This window comes from Solanum dulcamara, chromosome 1 (assembly GCF_947179165.1).
Source record: "Solanum dulcamara chromosome 1, daSolDulc1.2, whole genome shotgun sequence".
Classification (NCBI taxonomy): Eukaryota; Viridiplantae; Streptophyta; class Magnoliopsida; order Solanales; family Solanaceae; genus Solanum; species Solanum dulcamara.
Genome location: NC_077237.1, coordinates 45677201 through 45688204, shown reverse-complemented (window position 1 = coordinate 45688204; position 11004 = coordinate 45677201). Strand labels below are relative to the sequence as shown.

The 11004-nt window shown below is 41.5% G+C and overlaps 1 protein-coding gene across 1 annotated transcript; it reads left to right on the top strand.

The window, feature by feature from the left end:
* Nucleotides 1-5097: 5097 nt before the first annotated feature.
* On the top strand, nt 5098-8163 carry LOC129892885 (uncharacterized). Its single transcript, XM_055968414.1, has 4 exons — nt 5098-5194; nt 5303-5473; nt 6680-6775; nt 7472-8163. Exons 1-4 carry the CDS (start codon nt 5098-5100, stop codon nt 8161-8163), a joined length of 1056 nt encoding a protein of 351 aa, XP_055824389.1.
* Nucleotides 8164-11004: the final 2841 nt, after the last annotated feature.

Below are 11004 nucleotides of genomic sequence, written 5' to 3'. Positions count from 1 at the left end.
GTTCATAAAATGAGGTTTTAAGTCAAGTTTTAGCTTAGGTTTCAAAATTCCATGTTTTTATGCATTTTTGATATGTTTTGCATTCATATTGGACTGCTATGTCTCTTTTCTATTCCATTCTTGCTAGTTTGAGTTCCATTTGAGGATGAATGTTCCCAAGGTGGATGTAATGACCCTTTAGTTCATTTTTGAATTTTAGCATTCATTCCATTATTTAGGGAATTCCTGTAGAGACCCTAAGTCATTTATGACTTGCTGGCATTGACTGTTCAGTCGCTTGGTCGTTCATTTGGATTTTAGGCTCATTCCCTATATTGAATCTTTATAACCTAAAAAGTTGACTATGGTCATAACTTCAGAAAATGACCTTAGAACAGAATTCTAACGGTTCTATCAACTTTGAAATGGCCAAATTAGGCTAGTGGCATGGTCGGCATTAGTGGTATGATTTTAGTATAATTTGTTTTTTTTGGCGTTGAAATTTGGCCTATAGTTGACTTTGATCAACATTCTTGGAAAATGCACTTGGATAAAAATTATGACAGCGCAGTTATCTTTGGAATATCGAGTTTGGTCTAGAACAACCCTTCATTCACTTTTTGATGCTTCCGATCTAATCTCGAGGATAGTTGTGGAAATGGGCTCAAAATAACTCTTAGGTGTAGGACCCACCTTTTATTAAATGACCTTTTATGGGAATTTCAAATGGGCCATTGAGTCTGAAATATCAAATTTGGTGGAGTAGCCTATCTCATTTGCATGCACAGGGTTTCGAACGAATCCCAAGCACCCCATCCGAGGATTTAGCATGCTAAGCTCATTCTTGAGCAAGTTGTTTCTGGTGCCATCGCTTAAGTAACCCCTAGTCGCTAAAAAAGTGTTGCTAAAATGGCTAGGAGATCGCTAAAGTGACCAGCCCTCTTGGGTGGGTGTCGCTTAAACGACAGCCCTGTTGCTAAAGCGACTAGGTGTTGCTAAAGCGATGGCTTCCTTTTAGGTGGGTGTTGCTTAAGTGATCACCGAAAGGTCATTAAAATGTCATAAGAAGGCCTTTCTTAAGATATAATTTTAGATTTTCAATCAAAATTTAAACCTTGGTTTCTCCTTCGATTCTTGGGCGATTCAAAAAGCTAAATTATGTAGATATTAGAGAGGGACCAAGTGGTATGTTCAGAACTAGGAGTTGAGGCTTCCTTTCAAGTAAAATTCCCTTTTCCCCTACGTTAAGTCCATGAAGTTGATTACTTGTACATGTTAGGTTTGGGTTTTCTTTAGTGTGTGAATTGTGTTCCTTTGTGGAACACGACTTGGGGGTAGTAGTTGGAGCCCTTTCTCGAAGTTAATTCTGTAAATTATAGAGCAGGTTGTACAATTACCAATTTTGACTCCAAAATTGGCTCATCTATGAATTCAATAATTTTATTGTCATAATGACCATATTAACGTTGTGATTCTATTGTTGAAAGCATGGAAGCATTTCGAGGCCTCTCAAAAGGGAAAAGCTCAGTTTTGTGAGTTGGAGCACACGCGGTTGTCCTACAGGTAGGCTACATCTTTCCCCTTGTGATACTGAGCATGCTTAGGAAATTGTATCTTGAATTGTATGAGTTGGAGGGGTTGGGGTGTCGAGCATGCTATTTCCTAGAATTTATGTCTTAGGCACTATTTTGGGAAATTATTGGACTGTTTAAGCATGATCCCTGCTATTGTCATTCATCCACTCCTGGTGTTTTATGCATTGTCTGTGGTTATTTGTTTGGAAACATCTTGGTCCTTAGTTTAGGCTTAGACTAGTGATTGTCTTAGACTTGCTTAATTTTGGTGCCATTGGGCCTTAGAACTTCTCCGACATCGTTTCGGACGGCTAGCTCCTTGTTGACTCATTTAGCAAACTTGAGTGTGATAGTCTAGGGTTTAGCTAGGAAGTAACACAGCTTGTGACCTTACCTTTATATTTCCTTATTCTCCTATCCCGTCCTGTAGCACTCGGTTCATAATTTTAGAACTCCCCTTAATGATTTTGGTTGTACATGGTTCGGGCCACAGTGATATATTAATGGTACTCCATTTGGGGGTACTCCCCGTGATGCTTGGTTAGTCATTAATTCTAATTCAGTTTGATCCCTTAGTTATAGATAGCCAATTTAAGCCCGTGGTATAGCTTACTTGTGTTTGGTTCCTTAGCTATAAATACCCAGTTGAAGTTTGTGGTCTAGGTTACTAGTGTTCAGGCTAGCTTACTAGTGTTCAGGCTCCTTAGCTATAGTTACTCGGTTAAAGTTCATGGTCTAGCTTAACCGTATTCAACCCCCTTGCTATAGTTACCTAGTTGAAGTCCATGGTCTAGCCTACTTGTATCAACTCATTAGCTATAGTTACCTAGTTAAAGTCCATGGTCCAACTTAAACATGGTTCAATTTTTGATTCCTTGATGAATCTTCAGTTCAAGCCTTTATCTACTCTCATCTTTAGGCTGAGTGTTAGAGTCTGTGAAGGGTTTAGTTTAAGTCTGGCAAATAGTGATATTATTAGAATCCTTTTGGCTCCATTCATTTTAATTCAGCTATTCTTGCACCTATCGGGCTTATGGGAGTCTATGCAGGTGGTTACCTTATACTTGTTCACAAGCGTACCTATCAGGTTTATGGGAGCCCGGTAGAGTTAGTTAGATTTTTCTTATTATTTGTTAAGTATGTTCATGTACATACCTAATTTTTTCCTTGCCTTGTCTTTGGTTGTGGTTATTTACTCGCACTTCAGTTTAGTTTTGCTTATCTTGCTTAGTCAGCCAATGATGCCTACTGGGTACCTGTTGTTTAGGTACTCATACTATACTCTGCATCTATTTTGTGATGCAGGTCCGAGTAATAGCTACTGGTGTTGATTCTAGCCAGCTGTCGTCATGATCGGAGGGTAGGATGTGCACATCGCGTCCTAGATTTACCTGTCTCCCTCTGTATATATATTTTGCCTGTATTTTACTCTTTGAGATAGCTCCATTTCCGTGGTCCACTTATGGGACTTGTACTCTTTTTACTAGTACATTTGTACATGTGACATCCGAGTACTGGGAGGTATCTTTATAGTTTGTATATATTTAGTTGCTTTCGCCTGTTCATGTATGCTTCTATTATTTCTTTAATGTTTTAGACTGAGTTGCTAGTCTTCTACCCTAATATCCTATTACTCGTAATTTTGGGATATGGTTTGGCTTTTCTGCTCATAAGTCATAGTAGTCGCCATCACGATAAGAGAAATCGAGTTGTGACAAGTCGGTTTCTGAGGCAGGTTCAGCCGTCTCACTTGTATAGAACTAACATCTACTAGGGTCCTGTAGATCAGCGCGAATACGTCTGTGACTTATCTTTGAGAGGCTATAAGATGTGTTTTAGAAATGTGTCTCTTTTGTATCCTTTTGTGCAGTGTGTGTCTTATTGGTTTCTAGAAATTCTACTTATTCCACTCTTTTACAAGATAGCTCGCACGCATGTTAGAGGTAGAGGCCAATCTCGGGGTCATTCCAGGAATGCAACACCAACTCGACATTGAGAGAAGACTTTGAAATCGAAGGTTGATCTACCAGTAGCTCCAGTACATCAGCAACTAGTTGTCCTAGGACCAGCCCCACCACTGCCCGAGCCAATAGCAACTCTAGACATATAGGCATTGTTTGCCTCGATTTTAGCTGCTATTGGGAGTATGTAGCAGGCCCCAGAGACACCAGTTTTTCAGCAGCCACTGGCACCCACTGCTCAGTCAGATAATTTGGAGGGCATCATAAATCTTTAGGAGCGGAAGATGCTCGGGGTATTCCTTAGGCTACTACTGCCAAGGTTTTCTAGGGCTGTGGGTGAGCATGTCCACGAGTTTCTACTCATATGCACAGAGCGGCTGCAGAACTTGGGTCTCATGGAGTTGAGGGGAGCCGACTTCACTACTTATTAGTTAGATGATCCCATCCGATAGTGGTGGCATACATATTTAGAGACCAGGCCAGTTGGGTCTCCACCGGTGATGTGCGCTGACTTTTTAGAGGCCTTCATTGCCTATTTCATTCCAAGAAGGGTCAGAGATTAGTATCGATATCCATTTTCATGGTTGGATTAGGGGTCCATGACCATATGAGAGTATGAGGCCCAATTCTATGAGCTCTCTATACATGCCACCATGATATTACCCATATAGGAGGAGAGAGTTCGGTGCTTTATCAGAGGGTTGAGTCTCCAACTATGGATGAAGACTCGATCTTTATCTAGTGAGCCGCTCATTCCTGGAGGTAGTAGACCATGCCCACATGCTTGAGCTGCTCTGTTACGATGCCCAAGAGGGGCAGTAGCAAAAGCGCTACGTAGGAGAATAGCCATGATAGGAGCCGTTTTAGACCTAGGAAGTTCTATAATAGATCTCGCTAGATATTTCATCTAGGTCAGTCCTGCTGCCCCGTCCAGGCCTCTCTTTAGAGGGTTATCAGCACCATCATATTTGCTCTAGTACCAGTATGAGTCAGGGCTGAGGTGGTAAGTAGATGGGTTTTTCAGCTGAGGTGGCCGACCTTTAGCTTTCAGCCAATAGTCCTAAGGGTGCTATAAGTGCTGGGAGCTAGATCACTAGTCCCTTAAGTGACCTCATCGTAGGCTAGCCTTACCAGCTCCATAGGTATCTAGACCTATGCCAGCACTAGCACCTCTAGTTAGAGGTAGAGACTAGGGCCAGGACCATAGGGGTGGCTATCAAGGTGTACGGGATGGTCCCTAGGAAGGCAGTTCAGGAGGAAGAGTCAATGCACGGGGTAGAAGAGCCCAAGCCCACTTCTATACAGCTCTAGCTAAAGCAAAAGTTGAGGTCTCGGATGATATGATCACAGGTATGAATTTATTATACCATCAGCCCGCATCCATTTTATTTGATCTCATCTACACATATTCTTATATATTTATGTATTATGTCACTCGACTGAGTATGATTCTAGAGCACTTAGTTTAGTCATTGCATGTTTCGACCCCGGTAGGTGATTCTTTAGTATTGGATTGGGCCTTTAAATACTATGTGGTGACTATTCAAGGGAGTGACACTACTGTTGATCTCATTCTTCTTGATATGGTGGACTTTGATTTGATTCTGGGCATTGTCTGGATATTCCCTCACCATGTAGTCTTGGATTGCCATTACAAGACCGTTACCTTAGCCATGCCTGGTATTCTGCCAGTGGTGTGGCAAGGCTCTTGTAGTCGCACACTGGTTGGGGTGATCTCTTTTGTTTAGGCCTGCAGGTTAATAGATAGCACATGTTTGGTATAATTAGATTGTGTTAGAGATGTGAGTAGGGAGGGCCTTACTATTTATTCAGTTCCTACAGTCCAAGAGTTTGCAGATGTGTTTCCTGCCGATCTGCCTGGCCTCCCTCCTGACTGCTATATTGACTTCGCCATTGATGTTGAGCTGGGTACTCATCCTATTTCCATCCCACCATACCGTATGTTCCTCGTAGAGCTCAAGGATATTAGTGTTTAGCTTTAGGATCTCTTTAATAAGGGATTCATTCGGCCTAGTATATCACCTTGGGGTGCCCCAGTCCTGTTCATGAAGAAGAAAGATGGTACTATGCAGATGTATATCGATTACAGGTAGTTGAACAAGGTGACGGTGAAGAACCGTTACTCCTTGCATAGGATTGATGACCTATTTGACCAGCCTTAGGGTGCTATGGTATTTTCTAAGATCGATTTAAAATCCAGCTAATACCATTTGAGGATTCAGGCAGCGGACGTCACTAGGACCGCATTTAGGACTCGTTAAGGCCATTATGAGCTCCTAGTGATGTCTTTTGGGTTGAGTAAGGCCCCTGCTATGTTCATGGACTTTATGAATTGAGTATTTAGGTCATACTTGGAATTAGTTCTCATAGTCTTCATTGATGACTTTCAGTATACTCGCAGAGCCGGGATGAGCATTAGTAGCATTTAAGAGTAGTGCTCCAGACTTTGAGAGATCAGCGACTTTATGCTAAGTTCTCAAAGTGCGAGTTTTAACTTGAGGCCATAGGATTCTTGGAGCACGCGGTGTCCAAGGATGGCATTATAATGGATCCAGTGAAGATTAAAACTCTTCTTGATTGAGCGAGATCTACCTTTGTGACTGAGATTCAGAGCATTGTTGAATTTGCAGGGTACTACAGGCGCTTTGTTGAAGGGTTTTCTACTATAGCGGGAGGGATTCCCCATTTATTATGATGCATCTGGCATTGGTTTGGGTTGTGTACTAATTCAACAGGGTCAGGTTATTACTTATGCATTGAGGTAGCTTAAGTTACACCAGTACAACTACCCCACTCATAAATTAAAGTTGGAGGCGGTGGTATTTGTGCTTAAGATTTGGAGGTATCTATATGGAGTTCGATGTGAGATTTACTCTGATCAAAGGAACCTTGAGTATATTATGCGCCAGAGGGATCTTAATTCGAGGAAGTACCGCTGGATTGAGTTCCTTAAGGACTATGACCTCTCTATTCTCTACCATCCGGGCAAGGCAAATGTAGTAGCGGACGCTTTGAGTCAAAAGGTAGTGACTATGGGTAGTCTAGTCTTCTTTTTTACTATAAAGTGACCATTAGCTTTGGACATTCAGTTCTTAGCTAACTGGATAATTCGACTTGATCTCTCTGATTCTCGGTGTGTGTTAGCTTATGTGGGAGCTTATTCATCACTGTTGGACCATATTCGCAGCTGTCAGTTTGAGGATGAAGAGATTGTTGCACTTCTAGATCAGGTTTTGAGAGGTAAAACTTGTCTGGCTTCCTTAGATTCAGATGGGGTTTTGAGGTTTGGTGGTCTTCTCTTTATTCTGAGAGTTGGGGGTTTGATTTAGATGATCCTTAGTGAGCCCCATGATTCTAGATATTCTATCCATCCAGGCACTGCTAAGATGTTTTGTGACTTGAGGTAGCACTACTGGTGTTGCGGTAAAAGGAGAGATATTGTGGATTATGTATCGCGTTGCTTGAGTTAGTAGTAGGTTAAGTCTGAGCATTTGTGGCCTAGTGACGAGCTTTAGATATTACCCATTCCCGAGTAGCAATGGGAGTGGACCACCATTAATTTTATTTTGGGGTTTCCTCATACTTTCCGTGGTCTTAATAGCATTTAGGTTATCATGGATCAATTGACCAAGTCAGCATACTTCCTTCCCATTCATACTTCCTACAGTGCAGAAAGATTAGCCTGTATCTACATTCCGGAGGTGGTTTTCCTTCATGGTGTGCCTATTTCTATTATCTTAGACGGGGGCTCATAATTCACATCTAGCTTAAGGAGGACTTTGCAAGAAGAGTTGGGTACCCGTGTCAACCTTAGAACAACTTTCCACCAACAAACTAATGGTCAGTCGAAGTGCACTATACAGGTCCTCGAGGACATGTTGCGGGCTTGTGTTATAGATTTTGGGTGTCAGTGGGATTAGTTTTTTCCCTTGGCAGAGTTTGCGTACAACAACAACTACCATTCAAGTGTTCAGATGGCCCCATTTGAGGCCTTATACGGTAGGCGTTATCGCTCTTCTGTTGGTTGGTTTGAGTTTATGGAGCCCAGGCTGCGTGGTACAGACTTGATGGAGGTGGCGTTTGATCATGTAAGGGTGATTCAAGATAGTCTCAAGATAGCTCAGAGTAGACACAAGATCTATACAAATCATAGGCGCCGACCATTATGGTTTGTCGTTGGTGATAAAGTATTCCTCCGGGTGTCTCCCATAAAGGGCATGATGAGATTTGGGAGGCAGGGCAAGCTTATCCTCAGGTATATTAGGCCTTTTGAGATATGGAGGAAAGTTGGCGAGGTTTTATATGAGTTAGCTTTTCCCCTGTCCTTTTCAACTATTGATCTAGGTTTTTATGTTTTAATGCTCTGTCGGTATGCTCCAGACGAGTCCCATATGTTTCAGTATGATGCGGTTGACTTGGATGATTGTTTGGGCTATATTGAGGAGCTATTTGCTATTTTGGCAAGAGATGTCAGGCAGTTGCGTTCCATATCCATTCCTGTGGTTAAGGTCCATTGGACGCATCGTCTAGTGGAGGAAGCTACATGGGAGACCAATCATAAGATGCAGGCACATTTCCTCGCCTTATTTCGCCTTCAAGTACTTATTGACTCTTACTTTCGCAGATAAAAGATCTTTTAGTAGTGGATATTGTAATGACCCTCCAGGTTATTTTTGAATTTTAGCATTCATTCCAATATTTAGAGTGTTGCTGTAATAAACCCAAGTCGTTTGTTTGGATTTTAGGCCTATTTCCCTAGGTTAAATCTTTATAACCTGAAAAAGTTGACTTTTGTTATAACTTCTGCAAAACGACCTTAGAACAGAATTTTGATGGTTCCATTATCTCAGAAATGTATAAATTAGGCTAGTAGCGTGGTAGGCATGAGTACCGAGGCAATCGGTATGGGTTTAGGACTATTTGGCACTTTTGGCTTGGAAATTTGGTCTATAGTTGACTTTGGTCAACATTCTTGGAAAACATACTTGGATAAAAATTTTGAAAGTACGGTTAGCTCCAAAATGTCAATTTTAGTCTAGAACGACCCTTCATTCACTTTCTGATTCTTCCAGTCTAATCTCGAGGGTCGTTGTAGAAATGGGATCAAAATAATACTTGGGTGTGGGACCACTTTTTGTTAACATGACCTCATATGAGAATTTCAAATACGTCATTGAATCTAAAATGTCAAATTTAATGGGGTATTATATTTTATTTGCATGCACAGGGTTATGAACGACTCTTGAGCACCACATCTAAGGACCTAGCATGCTAAGCTCATTTTAGAACTAGTTGTGGCTAGTGTTGTCACTTAAGAGACCCCTGGTCGCTAAATCGTGTGCCGCTAAAGCAACTAGGAGCTCACTAAAGTGACAAGCCCTCTTAGGCCGTTATCGCATAAGAGACAACCCTGTAGCTAACGCGATTGGTCTCTTTAGTACCAGGTGTTGCTCAGGCAATGGCCGCCTTTTAGGTTGGTGTCGCTTAAGCGGTCACTAGGGCGTTGCTAAAGAGACATCAGAGGGCTGTTCTTAAGACCTAATTTCCATATGTTTTATCAAACTTTAAACCTTGTTTTCTCCTTCAATTCTTCGGCGATTTGGGCGCTTCAAAATGCTAAATTTTGTAGATTTTTAAGGGGGACCCAGTGGTATGTTCAAAACTATGAGTTTAGGCTTCCTTTTTCCTGTGCTTTTCTAAGTTCTTAGGCCATGAAGTTGATCACTTATGCATGCTAGGTTTGGGTCTGCTTTGGTGTTTGAATTGTCTTCCCTTGTAGAACATCAGCTAGGGGTAGTAGTTGGAGCCCATTCTTGGAGTCAATTCCGTGAATTATGGAGCGGGTCCTATAATTCTCAATTTTTGACTTCAAAATTGGCCAACCTCCGAATTCGATAATTTTAGTGTCATAACGACCATCTTAGTATTGTGATTTTATTGTTGATAGAATGGTAGCATTCAGAGGATGCTCAAAAAGGAAAAGCTCTAGTTTCATGAGTTAGAGCGTTTAGTCGGCCTACACGTAGTCTATGATTTTCCCCTCGTGTGACTGAGCATGCTTAGGCAATTGTATGAGTTGGAGGGGTTGGGGTGTCGGGCATGCTAATTCCTAGAATTGATGTCCTAGGTGCTATTTTGGGAAATTGTTGGTCTGTTTAAGCTGATTCCTTCTATTTTCCTTTATCCACGCCTTGTGTTGTTTGCATTGTTTATGGTTATATGTTTGGAAACATGTTGGGCCTTAGTCTAGGCTTAGACAAGTGATTGCCTTAGACTTGCACAATTTTAGTGTCGTTGGGCCTTAGAACTTCTCCGACGTCATTTCAGATGACTAGAGCCCTATAGACTGATATAGCAGACTTGAGTTTGATAGTCTATGCTTTATCTAGGCAGTAACATAACTTGTGACCTTACGTCCATATTTCCCTATTCTCTTATCGGTCCTACATCACTGAGTTCTTGATTCTGGAAGTCCGCTCGTCAATTTGAGTTGTACATGATTCAGACTAGAATGATATATTGATGGTACTATGTTTTGGGGTACTCCCCATGATGCTCGATTATTCATTGTTTCTAATTTGATTTGATCCCTTAGCTATAGATATCCGGTTCAAGCCCGTGGTGTAGGTTACTGGTGTCTAGGCTCCTTAGTTATAGTTACCTAGTTGTGGTCCGTTGTCTAGCTTACCCGTGTCCGACCCCTTGGCTACAGTTACCAGGTTGAAGTCCGTGGTCTAGCCTACTCGTGTCAACTCATCTACTTTAAGCTTTGGGCTGAGTGTTAGAGTCTGGGAAGGGTTCAGATTAAGTCCGAGAAATAGTGATATTATTGGAATCCTTTTGGCTCCTTTGATTTTAGTTCAGCTATTCTTGCACCTGTCGTGCTTATGGGAGTTCGTGTAGGTGGTTACCTTATACATGTGCATGAGCGTACCTATCGGGTTTATGGGAGCTTGGTGGATTTAGTTATATTCTGCCTCTTATTTGTTAAGTACGCTCATGTACATACCTATATTTACTCCTTGCCCCATCTTTGGTTGTGATCATTTACTCGCACGTCCATTTACTTTTACTTATCTTGCTCATCAACCTATGAAGCCTACTGGTACCTATTGTTTTGGTATTCATAATACACTCTGCATCTATTTTTGTGATGCATGTCCGAGTACTAGCTACCTGCATTGATTCAAGCTAGCTGCAGTCATGATCGGAGGTGTGGGAGAGCATATTACGTCCTGGATTTACCCATCTCCCTTTGTATATACATTTTGCCTATAGTTTTCTTTTTGAGATAGCTCCATTTTCGTGGTCCACTTTTGGGACTTATATTCTTTTTACTACTAGCTCTGTACATGTGACTTCCAGGTTCTGGGAGGGATCTTTTTAGTCAGTATATATTTAGTTTCTTCTTCTCATTCATGTATGTTACTATTATTTCTTTACTATTTTAGATTTAATTGCTAGTCTTC

What these genes read in the sequence shown, in the direction of transcription:
- LOC129892885 (XM_055968414.1), top strand. Translation starts at nt 5,098, where the DNA reads ATGGTGGACTTTGATTTGATTCTGGGCATTGTCTGGATATTCCCTCAC. An exon ending in CGTTACCTTAGCCATGCCTG is followed by an intron (nt 5,195 to 5,302) that starts GTATTCTGCCAG and finishes TGGTATAATTAG; the next exon opens with ATTGTGTTAGAGATGTGAGT. An exon ending in TCTAGATCAGGTTTTGAGAG is followed by an intron (nt 6,776 to 7,471) that starts GTAAAACTTGTC and finishes TTCCCTTGGCAG; the next exon opens with AGTTTGCGTACAACAACAAC.